The sequence below is a fragment of the Bos mutus genome, chromosome 3, assembly GCF_027580195.1.
Source record: "Bos mutus isolate GX-2022 chromosome 3, NWIPB_WYAK_1.1, whole genome shotgun sequence".
Taxonomy (NCBI): Eukaryota; Metazoa; Chordata; class Mammalia; order Artiodactyla; family Bovidae; genus Bos; species Bos mutus.
Window position 1 is genome coordinate 56,993,136 of NC_091619.1, and position 25,749 is coordinate 57,018,884.

Below are 25,749 nucleotides of genomic sequence, written 5' to 3' on the forward strand. Positions count from 1 at the left end.
GATAGTTACTGAATTCCATGGATGCTTCCTTCAAAACTGCATCTCCTTATGATTTGCTGTATTCACTATCTTGTCTCCAGCATAGACTCTTACCTTGTTAGTTAATTTAATATATTGATGTGTATGAAGTACTTAAGATGCTCCACACTGTCTTGGGAATACAGTTGGAATGTGTTACACCTGCTGACAGCTCACATGTAGCCCAGCAGTTCCATGTGGTAGGCACAGTAAGTGCTTTATGAGTGTTAGCTCATTTCGGCCTCACTAGACTCCATGAGGTAGGTTCAATTTTTACTCCCTTTGAATAGATGAGAATACTGAGCCAAAGACAGTTGAGTAATTTGCATGTGGCCATTCAGCCAGGAGAGGTTTCCCAGATGCTCAGTTCAGTCCTCAGTCGTGTCCGACTCTCTGCGACTCCATGAACTGCAGCACCCCAGGCCTCCCTGTCCATCACTAACTCCCGGGGTCCACCCAAACCCATGTCCATCGAGTTGGTGATGCCATCCAATCATCTCATCCTCTGTCATCCCCTTCTCCTCCTGCCCTCAATCTTTCCCAGCATCAGGGTCTTTTCAAATGAGTCAGCTCTCCACATCAGGCGGCCGAAGTATTGGAGTTTCAGCTTCAACATCAGTCCTTCCAAAGAACACCTAGGACTGATCTCCTTTAGGATGGACTGGTTGGATCTCCTTGCAGTCCAAGGGACTCTCAAGAGTCTTCTCCAACACCGCAGCTTAAAAGCATCAATTCTTCGGCGCTCAGCTTTCTTTATAGTCCAACTCTCATATCCATACCTGACCACTGGAAAAAACCATAGCCTTGACTAGATGGACCTTTGTTGACAAAGTAATGTCTCTGCTTTTTAATATGCTATCTAGGTTGGTCATAACTTTCCTTCCAAGGAGTAAGCGCCTTTGAATTTCATGGCTGCAGTCACCATCTGTAGTGATTTTGGAGCCCAGAAAAATAAAGTCTGACACTGTTTCCACTGTTTCCCCATTTATTTCCCATGAAGTGATGGGACCGGATGCCATGATCTTCGTTTTCTGAATGTTGAGCTTTAAGCCAACTTTGTCACTCTCCACTTTCACTTTCATCAAGAGGCTTTTGAGTTCCTCTTCACTTTCTGCCATAAGGGTGGTGTCATCTGCATATCTGAGGTGATTGATATTTCTCCTGGCAATCTTGATTCCAGCTTGTGCTTCTTCCAGCCCAGCATTTCTCATAATGTACTCTGCATAGAAGTTAACTAAGCAGGGTGACAATATACAGCCTTGACGTACTCCTTTTCCTGTTTGGAACCAGTCTGTTGTTCCATGTCCAGTTCTAACTGTTGCTTCCTGACCTGCATACAAATTTCTCAAGAGGCAGATCAGGTGGTCTGGTATTCCCATCTCTTTCAGAATTTTCCACAGTTTATTGTGATCCACACAGTCAGAGGCTTTGACATAGTCAATAAAGCAGAAATAGATGTTTTTCTGGAACTCTCTTGCTTTTTCCATGATCCAGCGGATGTTGGCAATTTGATCTCTGGTTCCTCTGCCTTTTCTAAAACCAGCTTGAACATCTGGAATTTCACGGTTCACATATTGCTGAAGCCTGGCTTGGAGAATTTTGAGCATTCCTTTACTAGCGTGTGAGATGAGTGCAGTTGTGCGGTAGTTTGAGCATTCTTTGACATTGCCTTTCTTTGGGATTGGAATGAAAACTGACCTTTTCCAGTCCTGTGGGCACTGCTGAGTTTTCCAAATTTGCTGGCATATTGAGTGCAGCACTTTCATAGCATCATCTTTCAGGATTTAGAATAGCTCAACTGGAATTCTGTCACCTCCACTAGCTTTGTTCGTAGTGATGCTTTCTAAGGCCCACTTGACTTCACATTCCAGGATGTCTGGCTCTAGGTCAGTGATCACACCATTGGGATTATCTGTGTCGTGAAGATCTTTTTTGTACAGTTCTTCTGTGTATTCTTGCCATCTCTTCTTAATATCTTCTGCTTCTGTTAGGTCCATACCATTTCTGCCTTTATCGAGCCCATCTTTGCATGAAATGTTCCTTTGGTATCTCTGATTTTCTTGAAGAGATCTCTAGTCTTTCCCATTCTGTTGTTTTCCTCTATTTCTTTGCATTGATCGCTGAAGAAGGCTGTCTTATCTCTCCTTGCTATTCTTTGGAACTCTGCATTCAGATGTTTATATCTTTCCTTTTCTCCTTTGCTTTTCACTTCTCTTCTTTTCACAGCTATTTGTAAGGCCTCCCCCGACAGCCATCTTGCTTTTTTGCATTTCTTTTCCATGGGGATGGTCTTGATCCCTGTCTCCTGTACAATGTCACAAACCTCCGTACATAGTTCATCAGGCACTCTGTCTATCAGATCTAGTCCCTTAAATCTATTTTTCACTTCCACTGTATAATCATAAGGGATTTGATTTAGGTCATACCTGAATGGTCTAGTGGTTTTCCCTACTTTCTTCAATTTAAGTCTGAATTTGGCAATAAGGAGTTCAAGGTCTGATCCACAGTCAGCTCCTGGTCTTGTTTTTGCTGACTGTATAGAGCTTCTCCATCTTTGGCTGCAAAGAATATAATCAATCTGATTTTGGTGTTGACCATCTGGTGATGTCCATGTATAGAGTCTTCTCTTGTGTTGTTGGAAGAGGGTGTTTGTTATGACCAGTGCATTTTCTTGGCAAAACTCTATTAGTCTTTGCCCTGCTTCATTCCATATTCCAAGGCCAAATTTGCCTGTTACTCCAAGGAGTAAGCGTCTTTTAATTTCATGGCTGCAATCACCATCTGCAGTGATTTTGGAGCCCAGAAAAATAAAGTCAGCCACTGTTTCCACTGTTTCCCCATCTATTTGCCATGATGGTGCTAGTGATAAAGAATCCTCCTGCCAATGCAGGAGATTTAAGAGATGTAGGTTCAATCCCTGGGTCAGGAAGATCCCCTGGAGTAAGAAATGACAACCCACTTCAGTATTCTTGCCTGGAGAATCCCAGGTACAGAGGAACCTGGCAGGCTACAGTCCATGGGGTCATGAGGAGTTGGACATGACTGCAGCAACTTAGCATGCATATATTCAGCCAGGAAGAGGCAGAGTCAGGGTTTGAGCCCTGGTAGTCTGGCTCTAGAGTCTGCACTCTTTTTCTCATATTGTTTCTTTCCAGATGTAGAGCCTCAGAGTTTGCACTTGAGAAATACACATAAGTTAACTAGGCTGCTTCTGGAATTCATCTTATGCCTACCTTTTTAATCTCCAAGCCTACCAGTCCATTCAATATGCATGTCAGATTAATTTTTCTTAGAATGCTCTTATTGTGTCTCTTCTCAGAAACTTCTGTGGAACCATATTTGCCATAGAACTAAATTTTGACTCTCTGGCCTGGGATTCACAGATTTCCATAGTCTCCTTCAACTTGCCTTTCCAACAGGTTTTCATCTCCTGTTTCTTCCCATGTCCCAGCCAGATGGACACACTCAATGATTCTGGCCCCTGCCTTGTTTTTCCTCCAGGTACAGAGGAGCTCTTTTCTCCCTCATATTTCAGCTGCTATTTGAAGTCCACCTCCCCCGCTAGCCTTGCCTGATCGCTCAACATGTTTTTTTTATTGGTTCACTGGTACCCTGTGCTGGCTACATCACTAATTTCATTTTTAATAAAATATTTCTGGGACTTGATCATTTACTTTTTGGATGGGTCTCCCCTGCCTCTCCTAATAAAACTGAGGTGGTTAAACTTGTATTCTCCTGTAGGGTCATTCTAATAAATTTTGCTACTTGGGTAATATATAATTGGAATGGAATCTTCGAATATCTTTCTTTCCTTCAAATACCACTTTCCCTCCTCCTCTTTTTCTGTCTCTTTTAGCACTCCATTCTCAAGTCTAATGGAATGGGTGGTGTTTTATAAAGGTTGATGGGAAAGAAACATCTTTTAAAAGACATTCCTACTCTGCATTCTGCAGTAATTTATAATCTTGAGAGAGGTTTCTACATTCTTTTGCTAGATCTGCTCTTTTCCTCCCGTATTCTTTGTATATTATTAGAGTGGTATCTTGTTTTTACCTGGCACAGAATATTTTCTCTTCCATTGATTTCATAATCAGGTCTTAAATTCACAATCTTTGCCAGGCTGCACTTAATATGTGATTATTTTTCTGTCTTATAGTCTCAGCAAATCTCAAAATCTAGTTAGTGGGGCTAGAATGAATATTTTTGTCATTCCTTTCTTGAAAATAAAGTCATTTGACCAACCCTTTATCATCTCTTCACCCTTGCTCTGTAGTGGACCAGCCCTCCATCATTTCTTCACTCTTGTTCTGTAGCGTATGTTTCATTCTGCCATAGTAAGAAGGGGACCTCAGGATCTCCTCCCCAGGGTTTCTCTCTACTGAGATGTTTGGGGAATCCTACCTGGACCTGGTTTGAGGCTATACACATGGATCTTGTCTTGTTCTATGAACAACAGTATGGAGGGAATTTCTTGTTCTTGATGCCAGATGGGGGTGGGTCCAAGTAGAGATTATATCTCCATATTCTCTCATTCCCAAAGTTGAAGTAATGGGTTTTGAATCTAAATAAGGTGGTGTTAGTTGCTCAGTCATGTCTGACTCTTTGCAACCCCGTGGACTATAGCCCGCCAGGCTCTTCCGTCCATGAGATTCTCCAGGCAGGAATACTGAGGTGGGTTGCCATTTCCTACTCCAGGGAAATAAGATGGGAGCTGAAAATATCAGTGCATTGAATGCTGCTATCTTTGTTAAGTTATTCACTCCCCATTCACTTTTTGGGTTTCTTTAGCTTAACTATGAGTGTGGCAAGAGGGACTCTCATGTCACCTCTTCTAGAGTTAAGTTGGCAGCTTTTCAGTTTGAGAGGTTGTCTGGCCAAGTGGTCAAGAGAACTAACAGGTGAGTCAAACAGACTCGCTGTCACATTTCTAGCTGTTCCAACCTGGAAAAAGTACCCAACCTCAGGTTGCAAGTGTATAAAACGGGATGGACAGACTCAGTACTTGACTCTGACATTGTGATGGCCACTATTCCAGTTCCTGAATATATGTGCCTGTGTGTGTGTGCTCAGTTGTGTCCAACTCTTTGTGACTCCCATGCACTGTACCCACCAGGAATTTTCCATGGAATTCTCCAGGCAAGAATACTGGAGTGGGTTGCCATTCCCTACTCCAGGGGATCTTCCTGACCCAGGGATGGAACCTGAGTCTGCAGTGTCTCCTTCACTGGCAGGTGGATTCTTTACCACTAGCACCACCTGGGAAGCCCATTCATTTGTGTATCAGTACATAATCAAACCCCCAGTCATGTGTATATTGGTCCCCTGGTTTACTTTTATAGCTTTTGAAAAGCAGCATGACCTTTCCTTTTCTATCATTTCCTTGCAGGCACCATTGATAGACATCACATGCTTGAAAGAACCTTTAGCCTTTGGCTGCTTGATTTTCAGCACAGGTTGGATGTTGTGGGACTTCTTATCTATCTTCTTTAGAACATCTGGTTCAGCAATCGCTCAATCTTTTGATTTGGTATTTGAGGAATGTGCTCTGGTGAGGCTCAGATACTAAAGAGTGTCATCTGTGTACATTCTTCAACAGTTGCAGTTCTGGAAAGCGAGCACCTAAATTCTTTCCTCAAAAGGGAGGCCCCAAATCAGAATTTTCTGCAAATGAAAAATCACGCAGCATAATAGAAGTGACTTTGGAGTTAGACGTGGCTTTCATTCTAGTTAGGTGACATGGGCAGTGTTATGAGACTAAATCTCAGTTTTTACATATGTGAAGTGGGGGTAACAGTATTAACATTTTCATAGGGTGGTTGTGTTAGTAAATGAGATAGTGCAGGTAAAGCAGTTAGTACAGTACCTGGAGAATGATAATTGCTGAAAAGTGGTAACTATTTAAAATTATTTAGCCTTTTTAAAAAGTCAGACAAAATTTGAAAAATAAAAGACATAAATCACTAAAAAGAGTATGTAAGTTTGCATGTGCAAATTAGCATCTGTTCATCGGAAAGTTCTAGTAATTAAACTGTGGAGTGACAGCAGGTAACACAAATGTTAAGGTCATCTTGTTGAATTTGCTGGTTTCACATGACAGCAGAGTCCCAAATTGTTTTGGTGACTTTACCAGGGTGAAGTTTGGGGCAAATTCTCTGGACTCTCACTGTCTTGGAAAGCAGATGAGGAGATAAAGTGGGGAGATGGGGAAGAGTGTGTGGGCCAGGGTTTATAAAGGTTTGACTTCTACAGTTGCATATGTGTGTCTGTGTGTGTGCATGAGACAGAGAGAGAGAAGCAGAGCACTTGTGAGGCTGTATGTATGAAACAGGGTATGTGAGATAGTATTTATGAGAGTGTGAGAGCAAGTGTGCAAGAGAGTGTGAGAGAGTGTCCATTTGAGTGTGAGTGGAGAGAGAGGCTGTTTGTGTGTGGAATGTCTTGGGTTTGGGGGTAAACAGTGCCTGCTAATTTCTTCTCCTTATTAGATTCTAAGAGGAAAACTTTAAGGCAGAAAGAATACACTCATTCCTGGTGAAGAGAGACTTTGGCATCTAACCCTGTGCTATGATACAGTTTAAGGGGAATAAATAGAAGTTCTATCACAAGAAGATGAGTGCTTGGTGTCAATGAGTGGGTTTGACATCACGGAGGTAGAGTGAGCCCTGTTATTCTGTGTGGTGCTTTGATGCTGTAGATCTTGGAGGCAGGAACGCTTAGGTGTAAATCTTATGTGAGTTCTTGCAGAGCTAGAGGAATTGAATTCCTTTGATGACAATTACCTCTTAGCTAGAGGAAGTATTATATAGGCCACTTTTCAAAAATGTTTTTAAAAAGTTGCATGCAAAACAGTTATGATTTTTAACAACAGTTGCAATTTCTAAATGTCAGATCATTTAGATTTGACTATCAAACAGTAAAGCACGAGAATTAGTGGTTTACTAAGTATGGTTGAACATAGCCGGCTTGAATCACACAGATTCACTTTTACATAGAGATATATTTCAGTACTGAATACAGCAGTGCTACACAGTCCATGATCCACAGTTGGTTGAGTCCTTGAACCCTCAGGGTGGACTATAAATCATGCTTAGATTAACCCCTATATTGTTCAAGGGTCAGATGTATATCAGTTTTGAAAACCATTAATTTGAAATGCAAGTATAAGAAAAATGGATTCAAATTAGATAACCAAGGACCTACTGTATGTCATAGGAAAATATACTCAGTATCTTGTAATAACCTATAATGGAAGAAAATATAAAAAATAATGTATATATTTATATAGATGTATAAATCACTTTGCTGTACATCTGAAACTATTACAACATTGTAAATCAATTATATTCAATAAAAATTTTAAAAAGAAAAAATAGCATATCTCTTTAAAAAAAGAAAAATAGATTCAGGCTTAACTTTGAATTTCTCCTTTCTCTTCTCCTTCTCTGTCATTAAAGGCCAGTAAGGGTATTAGTCACTGGGAGTGGTCACCTCTTCTAATTTTATGCTACTTCAAGTTGCTAATGTAGCTTGATGAGGTTGTTTCTAGGGGGAAGAATTCTTATCTTTTGACATTGATAAGATTAATAGAAACCAAAGCAGTGAGATTTTTCTTGCTGATGTTTATAGGTGAGGGTTAATGATAGTAAGAAGGCATTTGCCTTCCCTGGAAAATGGTAAAATACATATATTTCTATTTTATTTTCTTTCCTAGCTTGTTCGTTTTGGTTTAAGTAACCAGCTGGTCGTTGCTTTCAAAGAAGAAAACACTGCTGCTTTTAAGCACCTGTTTTTGAAAGGATATTCTGGTTCAGATGAAGATGATTACAGCTGCAGTGTGTATACCCAAGAGGACACATATGACAGCATCTTTTTTGCTATTAATCAGGCAAGTCTTTTGTTGTGAATTATTAATATCTAAACTTGAAGAATATATTGGTACTTGACCTTGACCTGTTGTCTTAGCAAAAAAAAATTATGCGTATATTCTGGTATATATAACATGTTAAGATATATAACATGTTCTGATTTAAAATTTTGCATCAGTTCAGTTCAGTCGCTCAGTCATGTCCGACTCTTTGCGACTCCATGAATCGCAGCACGCCAGGTCTCCCTGTCCATCACCAACTCCCGGAGTTCACTCAAACTCACGTCCATCGAGTCGGTGATGCCATCCAGCCATCTCATCCCGTCATCCCCTTGTCCTCCTGCCTCCAATCCCTCCCAGCATCAGAGTCTTATCCAATGAGTCAATTATTCGCATGAGGTGGCCAAAGTATTGGAGTTTCAGCTTTAGCATCACTCCTTCCAAAGGACACCCATGACAAAAAGTGTTTATTGCTATTTCTGTAGCTACATTTCCATACAATAGATTTTGCCGATTTAAATTTTTATTTTTTAAGATTTATATTTGTATTTATCCCTTCCCACCCACTTCTATTGGGAGATTACATTATCCCAGATCAGATAGCCAAATAGCTAAAAATAGGCTTATATTCTCAGAAGGTTTGATGAATGAGAGATCAAATCTAAGATTCTAAGTCTCAATTTTGGTGTTTTATCATTAATAAGCTTAGCTGAGCCCTGAGAATATGGAGTAGGACATGACATATGTAGGCAGTACTGAGAAACCAGATTGGTAGGCCTGAAGAAAGTGTTTAAAGGAGAGAAATACTTATTCTTTCATTCATCCATTTACTCAATCCATAAATATTTTGTTACCTATTATGTACCAGGTACTATTCAACACACTGGGGATACATCATGAATAAAAGAGACAAAACCCCTGTCCTTATAGAACTTAATGCTAGAGGGGAGAGCCAGGCAAATGAAAAGAAGCGAAATAGTACTAGATGCTGATTCCTTGAAAACACCACCCCACCAAAAACAAATGAATAAAACAAAATACATGGAGAACAAAACTAAATTCACTGCTAACAGTAGTAACAGAGGTGCTCTGTTGACTTGACTAATGGTCAGGGTGCTCCTTGACTATTTTCCGTAGAGTGCAGAGTGCAAACTCCAGATATAGATTTTGAAGTCTGGTTTAAGGCAGGTCTTTCAGTGTGAGGGGAGCTTGATAAGAATTGGGTAAAGGTCCTCATAAAATAGTTTAGGATTTGTGGATATAGCAATCCTATATCCCCAAACCCCTATGAGGGTTTGGGGAGTTATTGAAAGAGTCTTGCAGGTTGTTAGACTGAATCTTCAAATCGGTCATTTGTTTGAGGTTTTTCAGTGTTTCTGAAATAAACAATACAGTTATTGTTTTTTAAGTTCCTGGGGAAAAGTTTCTTGGAATAATAAATCCATGTTAATAAAGATAGTTGTTGTTCAGTCGCTAAGTTGTATGTGACTCTTTGCAACCCCATGGACCGCAGCACACCAGGCTTCCCTGTCCTTCACCTATGTCCTGGAGTTTGCTCAAATTCTTGTCCATTGAGTTGGTGACACCATCTCATCCTTTGTCACCCCCTTCTCCTCCTGCCCTCAGTCTTTCTCAGCATCAGGGTCTTTTCCAATGAGTTGGCTCTTCACATCAGGTGGCCAAAGTACTGAAGCTTCAGTTTCAGCATCAGTCCTTCCAATGAATATTCAGGGTTGATTTCCTTGATTCAGAGTTGACTGGTTTGATCTCCTTGCTGTCCAAGGGACTCTCAAGAGTCTTCTCCAAGACCACAATTCAAAAGCACCAGTTCTTTGGTGAGATGGGGGCCAGTGAAACCCTGTTAGTGCAGATAGGCAGATGGGAAAGCTGTGTTAATGTAAGCTGTGGGTCTAGATGGCTTGGGTCCTCAGAGGTATGTCGAAAATGATAACTGGAATAAAGCAGGGGAGGAGACTGGACTGCCTGTTGATGCCTGTATATTAGAGATAGATGTTTATAATTTTTATTGGGGGATAAGGACAGGCCTCCTGGAGGCAATAATATTTGCATAAGGTCTGAAGTGAACCTTGCAGATAGATAACCTGGGCTTCTAGGCAAAGGCCACATCAAAGGCCCCAGGCGGGAGTGTGCCTTGAGAGTTCCAGGAACTGCCTGGAGGCCCACATGGCTTGGGAGGTGGTGGGTGGAGCCAGTGGCCGGTAGTGGGCTAGGAGGTCAGAGAGATAGTAGTTGGCTCTGAGTAGTTGGGAACCTCTGTCCACGTGTTTACTTTAGTTTCAGGTACTGTGGGGGCAGTATGTTTTTACTCAACCCAAGAAAATTACCTTGTAGTATTTTACTTTTGGGGATTTCTGTTGAGGAATATGAGACAAACAAACAAAAAAAGTTAAATGTATGTTCCATGTGTTGTAACTTCTGATGAAACTTGTTAGGCTCATAAGTATTTTTATTTAACTATTTTTAATAGTTTCATCGGCTAAGGAACTTATCTCTGGGAACCCTTGGTTATGGAGAAAGCGAAGACAACAGGATTGCTTTAAAAGTCTGTAAGCAGCATTACAAGAAAGGGACCATGTTTCCTTCTAATGAGACACTGAATATTGACAGCGACATTGAAATAGGTAACGCAATGGTAATTTCATTCTATGCCTTTATTATCTTGTGTGTTAAGAGTGAAATACACCCTCGTGCACAGGCAACCCAAATGAAACCACTCAGCTAATCTATTTGAGGCTTTAACATTTGCCTGCCAAGAGCTTTGGCTCAGAAAACTGTGGGTCTGCTGTGATTGGAAAAGGAACATTTCTGGATCTTTTTGGTGCAACTCAAGATTGTTGGGGTTAGGGTAAATGCACAGGTGTTTCCTATTTAAATTTTTCTCTCCATGATGGGGTGATTAGGCTTTTTGAAAAAAAAAAAAAATGAGTCTGTATTTGTTAAATGACATTTAAAATGTTTGGTATGCTTGCTTTTTCATGCCCAGTCCTTCAGTCATGTCTGACTCTTTGAGATCCTATGGACTGTAGCCCTCTAGGCTCCTCTGTCCATGGGATTTTCCAGGCAAGAATACTGAAGTGGATCATTTGTAAAATATATTGCTGCTGCTGCTGCTGCTGCTGCTAAGTCGCCTCAGTGGTGTCCAACTCTGTGCGACCCCATAGACGGCAGCCCACCAGGCTCCCCCATCCCTGGGATTCTCCAGGCAAGAACACTTGAGTGGGTTGCCATTTCCTTCTCCAATGCAGGAAAGTGAAAAGTGAAAGTGAAGTCGCTCAGTCCTGTCCAACTCTTAGCGACCCCATGGACTGCAGCCTACCAGGCTCCTCTGTCCATGGCATTTGCCAGGCAAGAGTACTGGAGTAGGGTGCCATTGCCTTCTCCAGTTAAATATATTAATGCTCTTAAAGGAGAATTGTGATTAATAACTCATTTTCTCTGGAGACCGTTTGGCAAAAGTTAACATCTCATTAAGTAGAATTGTTTTGTGACATGCTATTAAGGATTTAAATGCATACCGTATATAAATGCAAAGTATTTGACTTGAGGCTCTGGAGGTTTTGTCATTCATTCAACAAACTTCTGGTGCACAACTTTCACACCTCAGGCATTCGTAGGGTTAGGGTTGCAGAGATAATCTGTCATGGCTCCTCAGTAAGCTAACAGGTCAGGAATCAGGGTCCTAGTAGCAGAGTAAATTTGGAGTGGTTTTATTAAAAAGAGAGCTTCATTGTTCATTTGCCCATATTTCCTGTAACTCGATTTTAAGGTGTCTTGGTAATATAATAGAGGGACATGCGTATAAAACAAAGGTTCTCATGCTTTTTTTCCAGCAGGCTATCTGTTTAGAATCTTTAATGAGGAAATGTGACCAGTCCTCTTGCCTCTAAAACAAACAGCCCCAAGCCAGCACTGTCACGTTGCTTCCAGAGACCCATCAATAGCTAGTTCTGTGGTCAGCAGCCTTATCTTATTGCCTCGCAGGATCTTCTTGGAGAAGGAAATGGCAACCCACTCCAGTATTCTTGCCTGGAGAATCCCAGGGACAGAGGAGCCTGGTGGGCTGCTGTCTATGGGGTTGCACAGAGTCGGACACGACTGAAGCGACTTAGCAGCAGCAGCAGCAGCACAGGATCTGCTATCCTGAGAGCTGTTTTGTAGTCAGTCTGCAGGGGCTGATCCAGTTTCACCCTGAATCTTTTTCCTGAGCTCTCAGCTGTGCTCCCCGCCTTGGGCAGTTCCTTGTAACTGTGATGAGTACTGAGAGGTGGAGCTGAAAGCTTGTCCAGTGACCCTCTGCTTACAGTAAACTACTAGCCACCTGTCCTTTTAAAAATGAGACTTAATTGGATCATATGACTGTTTTCCAGTGATTCATATGTTGTTTTCCTCAATTGATTTTTCTTAGAAAAATGATTAAAGAAATGTGGCCAAGTAGGTATCAGTGGCTAGGTGAGACAGTGCAGAAAGCAGGATTTATTCCCAGACTATCAGACAGGGGTGTTCTTGGTCACTTCCTTTCTATCATATGGACCATTTTTAACCAAATAGAAGTTGGTTATTAATTTGACTTTAAGAGACTGCTGAAGCCAGCCAATTGTATCTTTTGACTTATTAAAAATAACTTGTCAAAGAGAACTTTTTGATGTATCTATTCAAAAGGTGTAAAAATATTCTTAAAAACACTTGATACTGGGTTTTTGATTTTCTGGTCTTAGGCACGTTGGAGGAAGCCTGCAGACAGTATAAATAGGGATTGAGTTTGACTTGATTGGTATGGTGTTACAGTTTAAGTAGGTGAATTAGCAGAAGCTGTCCTAGATGACTTATTTATGAATTTTGCAGTGCCTTTCCGATTAAGAGGAGCACCCTTCAGTGTGCTCAGGGCAGAGATCTGTCCTGCACTGCTTTCCTGGTGGGTTTATGTTTAGCTGCATGACTGATAGAACAGTTCAAACTAAGGGTTTCCCTTAATTCATGCTGAGGGTATATACCCCTGTCTGTTCTAGACATATCGCTTTACAATTCAGCTTCACTGGAGACTGTTGTGAATCCTGTTAAAATAACTATTTTTTACAACATTTAGATGGGTATCATTCTAATACGGTGCTTCTCTTTGTATACTGCAAATTTTGAATTTCTTAAATTGTCCTTTCCACATGTTCCTAGCGTGAAACATTATGACCACTTCAGCATTAGCCCCTGTCATTTTAAGAACATATCCATTCCACCCTCCCTTTGTCTCTGGGAGGGTTGTTGTTCCATCTGCTCGAGTGTTCTGCCCTGTAAATGAGAAGCATTTGAAAGATGAGGCTGCTACTCCAATACCAGTTTGTTCTGTTTGAGGTTTGATGTTTTTTTTTTTACTTAGGGCTTTTGCCATCAGTTCTTAGGTTTTGCTGCCACCAAGTGTGTGACTATAGCATAAGGTAAGGCAGATTCCAGAGTTCTTAGTGTGTGTGTGAATAAAGTGTAACTCTATTATCACAACGAAAGAATCTGAATAATCAAGTAGACTTTTATAAGGCAAATTTTACAGATAGTATAACACTAACATATACTGCCACATTTCTCTGAATCTAAGATGTCATCAATTTTAAAAAAGAGTCATCGGTTTTAGAAACAATTGAAAGTGACAAAAATTAATATCTTAGAATGAGTGAAACACAGGAGAAAAAGACCTAGGATAGTATATCTGGCACACAGATTTTTAACATATTACTCCTCCTTTCAGAATATTGTCATTTACTCAGATCAGTTTAATTTAAATGTTATTTTTTCCTCTTCCTTTAGAATAAGAATGTTAGAGGTAGAAGGGCCTTAAATATCCTCAGTTTGAACTTCACTTTACAATTGAGGAAACTGAGGCTCAGTCAGACTTGGTGATGCCGTGATTTAGTGACCAAGGGTCTTTGCTTCTCCAAGCCCAGTGACATGGAGCTCACCTGGGAGCTTGTGAGACAGGCAGAATCTCAGGGCCCCTTAGAGCTGCTGAGTCTACATTTCCGTCTTAACAAGATCTCTGAATGATATGTACACACATCAAACTTGGGAAGTACTGGCTTCGTACTCCCCAGCTGAAGGCCTTTGACTTCGCGCAGATCTCTCTCTTACCAACTTCACACATTTTCTACCATCCATCACCATCAGCCTTCAGCGCACCCTGCACACACTAGGACCCCTCTGCCCCTCAGTATGCTATGCTCTGCTATGCTTAGTCTCCCAGTCGTGTCTGACTCTTTGCGACACTATGGACCTCCAGGCTCCTCTGTCCATGGGGATTCTCCAGGCAAGAATACTGGAGTGGGTTGCCATGCTCTCCTCCAGGGGATCTTCCAGGCCTAGGGATCTATCCCAGGTCTCCCGCATTGAAGGCGGATTCTTTACCAGCTGAGCTAACAGGGAAGCCCCACCCATCAGCATGTTCCCTTACAAAAGCCGCTTGGGCAGGCGCTTGCCTGTTTCACTTCTTTCTCTCCTGGATCCTCCCAACCGTCACCAGGGTCTTCCATTGGTGAGCCCCACTGCCCCAGCTGCTGATGCCCCTGGAGAAACAGGCCAGAGCAGAACACACTCACGCTGCCACCATAATCTGCAAGCCTCCTGGCACAGCCCTTCTTCTTCACCCTGTCAGCCTGGTGTTACAGAGGTAAGGCCATGGTCAAGGCCCCCCCGGCACCAGAGCCCACCTGTTTCAGCTATCAGAAGTCAAACCCCTCCTCTCAGCTCAGCTCCTCCCTGAACTCCAGACTCCTCCTCCATTCACCCCACTGTAACTCAACTACTAAGGATTTCAAACCTGTTGCGTTCAAACAGAACATTTCAAACCTCCCCCGCTCCGCCCCTGCCACCCCGTTCCTTTCTTACTCTTCCCCATCCCAGAAAATGAAAGCAGTGTTTTCATATCATGTCATCATATTCCTAGTTGCTCAAGCCCCAAACCTGAATGTGTTGATTTCTCCATTTCCATCGCCACTTCTGTACTCCAAACCTCTGTCGTTCTTGCTTGGATCTTCACCCGCTGCCCTATCCCTCAGCAATCAGAATGATATTTTTTTTAAACTTGGGGAAATGGAATCATATCATTCCTTGGCCCAAAATCTGTGAGTGGCTTCCTGTTCTGTTTAGAATAAAACCCTCAAGTCCCTAGAGTACTGGCCAACCGTCTGCCTCCGCTCAGGCCCTCATACCCACCCCTTGTTCATTGTTCCCACCTCTTTGCTGCTTGTTAAGCAAGTCAAGATCTTTCTGACCTGGATCTTAGTGTCGGTCAGTCATGTCTGGCTCTTTACAACCCCATGGACTATAGCCTGCTCGGCTCCTCCATCCATGGGATTTTCCAGGCAAGAATACTGGAGTGGGTTGCCATTTCCTTCTCCAGGGGATCTTCCTGACCCAGGGATTGAACACGGGTCTCCCGCACTGCAGGCAGACTCTTTACTGTCTGAGCCACCAGGGAAGCCCCCAAACAAGTCAAGAGTTTTCTGACCTGGATCTTAGTGCTCACTTTAAAAAAAAAAAAAAAAAAAATTTTTTTTTTTTTTTTTAAATTGGAGGATAATTGCTTTACAGTATTGTGATGGTTTCTTCCATACATCAACATGAATCATCTGTGGGTATACATATGTCCCCTCTATCCTGAACCTCCTTCCTGTCTCCCACACTATCCCACCTCTCTAGGTTGTCACAGAGCACTGAGTTGACCTCACTGCATCACCCAGCAAATTCCCGCTGGCTATCTGTTTTACATATGGTAATGTGTATGTTTCCATGCTACTCTCTCAATTCGTCCCAGCCTCTCCTTCCCCCAACTGCGCCCACAAGTCCATTCTGTATGTTTGCGTCTCCATTGCTGCCCTGCAGTGGAGGTTCATCAGGACCATCTTTCTAGATTCCATACACATGCCTTCATATACAATATTTGTCTTTCTCTTTCTGACTTACTTCACTCTGTACAATAGGCTCTAGGCTCACCCACCTCATTCAGATTGACTCAAATGAGTTCTTTTTTATAGCTGAGTAATATTCCATTGTATATATGTACCACAAGGTTTGCTCTGTCTGGAGCACTCCCTTTGGATCTGTGCTCAGCTGGGGCTCCTTCCTCCTTCAGGTGTCAGTTCAAACAGCTCCAGTGCCTCAAAGCCCCTCCCCAGCAGTTCTCTCCAGGTAGGGCCACCCCACCCTCTGATCCCCATCACTTCGCTCTGTCTTTGCAGTAGTGTGCATACTGTGAAATCGTCTTGTGTGTATTTTTCATTCTTGGTTTATCTCCCCCTCTAGAGTGTAAGCTCCATATGGACCTTGTCTATCTTGTTCATTGTTGTCTTCACTGCCTGGCCTCTGAAAGCTTTCAGCAGATATTTACTGAACATCAGGTAGAAAGCCTGGGTCTCTTGAGTTTCTGAAATAGAAACTCAGGGGTCAGCCTCATCAGTGTACTGGGGAAAAAAGCTCAGGCTCTGGAATTGAGCACATGTGGACTTACATTCTAGTTGGCCACCAGCTAGCTGTGTGACCTTGAGGAAGTTTCTTGGCCTCTCCGTGCCCTGGTTGGTCCATCTGTAAAATGGCAGCAATAGTGTCCATCTTACAAGGTTGCTGCAGGAGTTAAACAAGATAATGCATTAAACAAGAGAACATATATATATACCCCCAAGCACAATGCCTGGCAGAGAGTAAGTCCCCATATGTGTCTGCTATTTTCATCACCATGAGTCTTTTTCTGTAAAAAGTGAGTTTCTTTTGATTCTATCCTCACTGTATCAATCAAGGCCCAGTCAGGAAAACCAGCACTGAATTGCTTCTCGACCCTAATGTTCCATTTGCCAAACACAGGGAGACACCTGCTATGACACCTGCCCTTAAATATTGTGGCTGGTGAATTGTCCATTCAGCTCCATGTCCTCAGTTTTGGACCAGAATACCTGATTTTCGTAAAATGTAAGTGTATCCTCCATAGCTTGAGTGTCCTATATGCTAAGCAGTGTTTAACAGCCACAACAGTTATGCCCTTGCTCTCACAGACCTCTCCTCTAGTTGAGGGAATAGATGAGCAAATAAAGAGTCGAACTGTGGCAGAAGATTCTCAGAGAACAACCCATGGGCCCTGCCCAGATTCTCAAGCACCTAGCTAGTGTCTGGCATTGCAGGAGGCCCTGACTTTCCTATTTTCGAGGCGGGGCCAAGGTACAGCAACAGCCTGGATGAGAATTGTCAGGCTGGTTCACGCCAGTTCTGGCATCAGGGCTGGATGACCTTGAAAGGCACGGACCATGAAAGGTGTTCATCGTCTCCAGGCCTCCTCAGTTTCCTGCCAAGGTGTTAGGCTACAGAACAATGAGACTAATTTTTATGTGAAGGTCTTGGAATCATTCTTATTTAGTTTACAGCTCCTAATTTGTTTTTATTTGAATACAATCTAAATTCCTTTCTTCTCTCTTAATATTTTTCTTTGGAAAAAGTATTGGACTAAACAGAAACCTTGCCAGCTAGCACATAGATGTCCTTGTATATCTTTCATCTAACCTTCCCAAATGCTAAACAAAGGTACTTAACCAAAAAAGTTAATTTTACCACATTTACTTTATCATTCTTCCTACATATAAAAATTTTTCCTGAAACATGAGAATAAGGGACAGACATGATGTCTCTGCTTCTAAATACTTGTATAAAGAAAGAAAAGTAAAAGTGTTAGCTGCTCAGTTGTGTCCCACTCTTTGCGATCCCATGGACTGTATCCCACTAGCCTCCCTCGGTCCATGGGATTTTCCAGGCAAGAATACTGGTGTGAGTAGCCATTTCCTTCTCCAGGAGATCTTCCTGACCCAGGGGTCAAAACTGGGTCTTCTGTGTTTCAGGCAGACTCTACTGTCTGAAGCACCAGGGAAGCCCAAAATACTTGTGTGCCTCTCCCCAAACTGAACAGTGTTCAAAAACACGAGTTAACATGGATACAACAGTATAATCTACAAGGCCTATTCACATTTCATCAATTGCCCTAATATTCTCTATAGCAAAAGCCACACCCAACTTTCTGGTCCAGCATCATATACTGTACTTAGGTGTCATGTATCTTTAGTCTCCTGTAATCTAGAGAAAAATGAAGTTTTTTTGCTTTTTATGATCTTAACATTTTTAGGGAGTAGAATGTCCCTCCCTTGAGTTTTCCTGTTTCTTTGTGACCGGATTGAGGTTATGTATTTGGTGTGGAAATGCCACACAGATGGTACATGATTTCAGGAGGCATATGATGTCTCTTTATCTCATTCCTGATGATGTTAACTTTGATCATGTGGCCAGGGTGGGACCTGCCAGGCTCTCCACTGTAAAGTTACTGGTCTTCCTGTTGTGATTAATAAACATTTGAGATGCTTTGGAACTTGGTGAGCCTCGTGCTTCTCATCACACTTTGGCCTTCTGGTTTTAGCATCTGATTCCTACCTGACAGTCACTGTGGTTCTTTCATGGCCCTAGACTGCATTCACCTAGACCTCGAGGCACTCTCCAAGGACCCTCAGGACTGGAAGAATTCATCATTCTTCAGACTGGAATTTTATCGGTAAACACATTTTTTTAAATTAGTTTTTTCGAATTTATTTTTTTAATTGAAGGATAATTGCTTTACAGAATTTTGTTGTTTTCTGTCAAACTTTAGCATGAATCAGCCATAGGTATACATTTGTCCTCACCCTCTTGAACCTCCCTCCCATCTCTCTCCCCATCCCACCCCTCTGGGTTGATGCAGAGCCCCTGTTTGAGTTCCCTGAGACATACAGCAACTAGAGAACCCCCGTGCAGCAGTGAAGACTCAGCACTGCGCGGGCTTTCTCTAGTTGCGACGCGAGGGGGTTACTCTCTAGTTGTGGCACGAGGGCTTCTCACTGCAGTGAAAAGCACGGGCTCCAGGGCGCGCGGGCTTCCGTTGTTGCAGCATGTGGGCTCAGTAGCTGTGGCTCCCGGGCTCTAGAGCACAGGCTCAATAGTTGTGGTGCACAGGCTTAGTTGCTCTGTGGGATCTTCCTAGATCACGGATAGAACCCATGTCTCCTGATTTGGCAGGTGGATTCTTTACCACTGAGCCACCAGGGAAGCCCCAGTAAATACATTTTTAAGTCTCATTACCCAGGAGACATGGATAGGGAAAGGAGAGTAGGGTAGGAAGACTGTGACAATGTATATCTTGTAATATGTTTTTATTCAGGCTCTTGCAAATTGACATCTCCTTTCAACTCAAAGGCATTGACCTGCAGACGATTCATTCCCGAGAGCTTCCAGACTGTTACGTCTTTCAGAATATGGCAAGTATCTATTTCACTAAGCCACTTTTTATCCTTTTTCTTGACTCCTTTTGGAGTTGCAGAGTGTACAGTGCACCTGCCTGTAAATGTATTAGACAAAAGTGTGTTTAAAACAGTTTGAATGCCGTGCTATAGCATCGTTGGTCCAGACACTGTGACTTCTAAAAATGAGGCAAGCCTGTTCCAACTTTTTAAAACTAGATTTCTGGGTTGAAAAGAGGAGTTTTCAAAGTGGACTTTGACTTCCTACTCTCCTAATACTTTTTTTTTTAGTTTATGACCAGTGCTTTGAGTGTCTATAATGTTTTTCCTTTTTTCAAAGGAAGGTCTTTGCAAATGTTGTAGCACATGTTTTCAAACCTCAAGGCAGAAACTGCCCCCTTGATCTGAAGTCCAGTCTGCAAAGCATCAATTGCCGCAGCTTTTATTTTTGGATGGGCGGCCATGTGCCGTGGAATCCTTCCTGTCTGCCTTCTTTCTTCCCTCCCTTCTTTCCTTCCTTCCTCCCTCTGTTCCCCTTCCTTCTCTCAGGTTTAGTGATGGGCAAAACTGAATGCTAAACTGGCTGTTATGTGTTGTTGCTGTTTTAGCAGTTCAGAAGTGTGCTTCATTTAACAACAATTGCTAAGTGCTCTATGAGTCCCTACGAGGCACCAGGCAGGTTGTCATGCTCTAGAGGTACCATGGCCCTCAGGAAGCTTATACCCTAGTGGGAAAGATAGATAGAAAAACAGGTCAACAAAGAAATAAAAGTAATTATAAATTGTGATGTGTAAGTAGGGAAGAATGTTTGGATCAGAAAGTAGCATGATTTATCTCCTGGGGTGACCCACACATTGCAAAATGCATTATGAAATCCAAGGCGAAGAGCTTGGAGAGCTGAACATGTAGGTTCAGCTATGATTGAACCCATGATCAAATCTCTGATTGAACCCACAACTGAGCATCTTTGAACACAAACCACATGCATGCTACACATTCTCAGTGTAATCCAAGAATATCTCTATGGCCAACCAGAGGTTAGGGAATTAAGCTACACAAGCCTCACTTCTATACCTATGAGCTAGGACTAAACTTCCACTAGTCCTGGCATTCAAAGCCTCGTTCCCTCCAGGAAGGCCCTGAACATGCTTCTCTTAAGTCCTAACATACTCTGTATATGTCACTTATATACTTTAAATGCTTGCTATATAATGTGGAAGACTGAGGGCATTTGGAAATCTTAAATTCAACCCCGTAACCTTGGAGCAGTCTTTGCCACATCTGAAAACATTGTATGTAACACTCCTGAAAACATTATATGTAGTGCTTGAAGCAAATAGAAAAATAATCTCTAGCATAGTACAAGCCTAGAATTTCATACCCAAAGGACTAAATTGAAGCAAATGCTTATAAATTGCACTCAGGGTAATAAATGACATCTTTGTGTTCTCTTGTCAGAAATTGGTGGTGAATTCTCATTTTCGTTCCTCAGACCATTTGGCTGTTTTGCATTAGGGTTTCTCTGAATCTGAATGTGGGTTTAGTAGAATTTCATGTCTACACCCCTTAAACCAGCATCTTTTTGGCACCAGGGACCAGTTTCGTGGAAAACAATTTTTTCACAGACTGGGGGAGGCAGCACTCGGAAAGGATGGTTTTGGGGTGATTCAAGTGCATTACATTTATTGTGCACTTTATTTCTATTATTATTGCATCAACTCCACCTCAGATCATCAGACATTAGATCCTGGAGGATGGGGACCCCTGCTTTGGACCACAGTTTTCATTAATAATAGGAAGTTGTGAAGGAATCATGTGATGAGGACATTTTCATTGGCCTGATTCTTTTTGGATCACCATTTGGATGCCATTGATATTTTAAGCAGAACTGATCTAACGCGTCATACTTTCTGCTGGGCTGTAACCTCTTCATCTTTTTGTGTCTCTAGATTATCTTTGACAATAAAGCTCACAGTGGCAAAATCAAAATCTATTTTAACAGTGATGCCAAAATCGAGGAATGTAAAGACTTGAAAATCTCTGGATCTAGTAAGTATGTTACATACCTGTCCATTGTGGATTATGAATGATCTTGAACACTTCATCTGGGGATTTGGGGTATATAAAGGGTTTACTTGGATGATAAGAAGAAGAAAGAGCTCCAGAAAACCACACTTTGAATGTTTGCTTCTGTCAAGACTACTTTGAAGCTTTGCATTTTTGTTCAGTTCAGCAAATGTGGATTATAGACCTCGTAGGAGAGGCTGTGTTGGCCAGTATTTAGGAGCAGTTTCTAGAGCCTGACTGCCTGGGCTTGGGTTTTGGTTTTATTTCCTGTGCCTGTGATCTTGGACAAATTCCTTCGGCTCTCCACGTCTCAGTGTCTTTCTCTGAAAAGTGAGAGTAACAATAGTACTTACTTTCCAGGATGTTGAGTAGTAAATGAATAACTATGTAAAGCGAGCAGTGAGAGCCAGAGTTGGCAGACAGTCATTGCTAGCACTCTGGGAAAGAAAGGAAACACCTTCATGAGGGACACTGACATGCTTAGAAAATCTCTAGCTTGTCCTGGATCAGAGTAAGTGGTGGAGGCACAAGATATGATGGTCAAAACAGCAAAGGTTCATTTTGACGGGTAGAGCAGGACATACAGTAGAGCAACACTTCTGGGAAAAGATCTGATTTGCCCTGAGCCTGTGACAATGGAGCAGGATCAAGGCCTTCAGAGCCCAGACAGCAGCCTGTACAAACCTGGGTCGGTTACTCAGTCATTACTCACAAAACCCTTCTTGATCCACAGGCTAAAGTGGGCTCCTGAGACCCCTTTCTTGTTGAGGGGGTTTGGATGATGTTAACAATGGGTGGTCAGTGATTTTTCATTTACAAGTTTTGTTTAACTGAACCTGCCTTTGACCAAATCTTAGAACAAAATAAAATGTAAAATACTCGTTGACTATTTTGTGTTAGTTTTATTTATTTTACTTTTATTTGCATTCATTTTTTGCGGCATTTATTCCCGGGCCATAAATTTTTGTCTCTTCAGTTTCTTCTGGGATATCTTTTTCTTCTGTGCAACCTCCTCTTCTGGTTTAGTAACAATCTGTTCTTTTTCAGTAAGGATCATCTCAATATGGCAGGAAGAGCTCATGTAGAGGTTGATCCAACCGTGAGCTCTGTAGGTCCTGCGCTGCATCTTGGGGGCTTTGTTCACTTGGATGTGCTCAATGACCAGGGGATCTACATCTAAGCCCTTAAGTTCAGCATGACTCTGCATTTTTGAGCATGTGTAGTAAAAATTCAGCACTCTTTCTGGGCCGCCGACCCTGAGTCCAGCCCCGCTGTTTGGCCTGTGCACACCTACCAACTCCACCGATGTAGCGACAGAATGGCACACATTGCTTCTTTAAAGTGACATCCTTCAGATACTTGGTGGCTTTTCGGATATACATACCCTTTATGGCCTGGGCAGTTTCCGAGTGTTCTTAAAGTGAACACGAAGATTTGAACCTCTTGATTTGCATGATTTTGTGGGGTTTTCTGGGTCGAGTGAATAGCGTACCATTTTTAGGGATCACCTCAGGATGCTTATCAGAAAAGCTATTTTGTATTAGTTTTAAATTAGACTAATTTTGTGGCTTTTCAGCTATATAATACGTGTGTGTGTGTGTGTGTGTGCGTGCACGCACGCGCGTGTGCTCAGTCTTTGCTCAGTCCCATGGACTGTAGCCCACCATTCCTCTGTCCATGGAATTTTTCCAGGCAAGAATACTGGAGTGAGTTACCATTTCCTCCTCCAGGTGATCTTCCCCACCGAGGGATCGAACTCACTCTCTTGTGTCTCCTGCATTGGCAGGTGGGTTCTTTACCATTAATGCCACCTGGGCTGATGATTCTGAAGTTTTGGCTTTGTAGTTCCATTTGCTGACTCAACCTCTGATCAGAATACACACTTTTAGTTTCTGTTAGAAAGTGGTTACTACTCCTCAGCATTCTCCATACAGAAAGGCACAGATCAGATGTGAATTTTCCAAGCCCAACTGCAACTATTTTATGTGAACAAAGCTAACCCCTGTCGTACAGGAAATGTGGTTTGGAATAGTCGCTTGACCAAATAAGTGAGTTAAACAGGTTTGCCAGACCCCGGTTTCCTTCCTTCCCGTGGGCACCCTGACCACACTGGGAAGTTTTCCCTGAGCCTTTACTCAGAAGAGAGGAGCTCTAGCTCTCTCTTGTGGCAGTGCGGAGAAACACAATCTCACAGCTAGAAATATTTGCATATTCTTCTTCCAAAGCTGCACCCTATGAAACCAGATTCCATGACCAGGAGAGAGCAAATTTAAAATAATGTGACAAGTCTTAGAAAGCCGAAGTTTGGAAAACAGCTTAGAAAATGGATTTTTTTTTTCCTTCTGTGTAGGAAGCTGTCTGGTGGATTGATTGCCCTGGTTTTTGGGGAGGGGGACAAAGGCAAGGGTGACATCTTGGGGGGTCCTTGTGCTATTTGCAAACCATTCTGAGATTCGTTCACATCCATACACTTCCCTTGACACTTCTCTAGCTTTGTCGTTAGTTGTTATCTCAAGGTGAAATAAAAGAGGATATCCAGAAAAAAGAGAGGATGGCCATTTTCACATACAAACTCAGAGTTGCCTTTTATGACTTCTAATACCCATTCCCAGTACATCACTAACATTCATGTTAACTTGGTTTTGTAACTGTAGCCATTTGAGCCTGGGAGCTGGAAGGGATGTGTACTGACAGACAGGACTCCCCATCGACAGGTGATGTAAATGAATGTGAAGCGTTGGTCAGGGTCACACAGATGGCAGTGGGCGTGTGTGGGGGACTTCTCAGGGCCCTGGAAGGACTGGGTGGTGGGGTAGGATTTCCTTAACCAGGTTGCCAGAAGCAACTCTCTGGACTAGAGTTTTGCAAACCCAGTTTTGGGAACTGTTCTTGTGGGAATAACACAGTGTCAGTAGAATAAGAAAGCAGTTATGATGTTTGGGCTTCCCTGGTAGCTCAAATGGTAAAGAATCTAACGGCAATGCAGGAGACCTGGGTTGGATCCTTGGGTCAGGAAGATCCCCTGGAGAAGGAAATAAAAACTCACTCCAGTATTCTTGTCTGGAGAATTCCATGGACAGAGGAGCCTGGTGGGCTACAGTCCATGGGGTTGCAAAGAGTTGGACATGACTAAGCTACTAACACACACATGATGTTTATAAAATACTTTTTGTAACATGTCAAAGTAATCTCAATAAATCAAATTTTAAAAATACAGTACTTGTTTCTCTGTTATGAGGGACGATTTATCTTCTTAGTTCCACGCCTCAGTTTTCTTAACTGTAAATAAGGCCCAATTCAAGCAGTCTTAGAGATTTTATTCTCGTTATAGGTCAGAAAAGAAGGTACCAGATGCTGTGCTTGCATTTTTTAAAGATTTCAGCTCCATCTTTCCAAGAACTGCCCCTATTCTCTGCCTCATTCATGGATCCAAAACAAACAAACAAAATGGTGGTCTTGGGTTTTGGGCAGGTTGTGTTCTTACTTACCTATTAGATAGTATCTCGAGAAAACTTTAACTTGTGAAGTGAAAAATGCTAAAGAGGGAGGTAAGTGCTGCGTGAGAGGCACTAACAAGCTCTTGACAGGGATGGTTTGCCTGATTTCCTAACAGTGCATGAAACTGGTACAACTGTGCCTCCATGTGGACCCAAGGCACCTGAAGCTGAGCAAGGCTGGGCAACTCGCTCAGTGAATTATATTTACTAGCTGGCCACACACGTAACCCACTGGATGAGCTGCTCTCAGACACATGCCGAGATTGCTCACGCCGTTATTATCTCTAAACCTGTGGACACGCTCCCGTCTTCCTCTTCAATGCCTTCTCTGCAGAGGTGTCTCTGTGCAGCACCCTGACTTCAGATGTTCCTGAAGGTGGCCTGTCCCCAGTCCTGCATCCTGCTTCCCTGGCCTTTCTCCATCTGGTCCCTGAGTGTGTCTCCTCTTCTAATTCCCAGACGTTGCCACCCTGCTGCCTGCATCCCTCATCCTTCCTAGTCTGCATTCCTGTCTGTCATCTCTGATTGGCTGAAACCCATGGTTTCAGTCACCACCAAGTCATCCTCTCTTGTCATGAATGTCCAGAGTGAGCCAGTGGACCCAAGACAGAAAAGAGGTCATTCTTGATCAGTCCTTCCTTACTCCCTAAGTCCCATTGAATCTCTCCTTTTCATCTCTTGCTACTTTGTGCCTTATCCTTCTGTGTCTTCTCTGCCTCTGATGTTGCTCAAACCTTCACAAATTCCAACTTAGATTATCGTAGTCTTCTTATGTTCTGCTGGGGTCATTGTACTTATCTGTAAGCATGCTGAAGCATTATGCTAAGCACAGGCATTGTAGTGTTGAACAAAATATATCCAGTCCCTGCTTCCCAGAACCAATCATGTAGTGGGGAAGATGAACATCAAATGGTATAGTAACTGCTCTGTTTGTTATTACATGTATGGGGCAGTTCTAGGTGCTTTCATATATGAACTTACTTGATCCTCATGACAGCCCTAT

General features: G+C 42.5%; 1 protein-coding gene across 1 annotated transcript in view; it reads left to right on the forward strand.

Moving 5' to 3' along the window:
• MCOLN2 (mucolipin TRP cation channel 2) overlaps positions 1 to 25,749 on the forward strand; it is a 68,023-nt gene that overhangs the window by 18,001 nt on the left and 24,273 nt on the right. Inside the window, exons 3-7 of the mRNA XM_070367765.1 lie at positions 7,730 to 7,903; positions 10,371 to 10,524; positions 18,377 to 18,461; positions 19,104 to 19,200; positions 21,132 to 21,231. Of these exons, the coding sequence (XP_070223866.1) occupies positions 7,730 to 7,903; positions 10,371 to 10,524; positions 18,377 to 18,461; positions 19,104 to 19,200; positions 21,132 to 21,231 (610 nt within the window). The remainder of the gene's footprint in view (positions 1 to 7,729; positions 7,904 to 10,370; positions 10,525 to 18,376; positions 18,462 to 19,103; positions 19,201 to 21,131; positions 21,232 to 25,749) is intronic.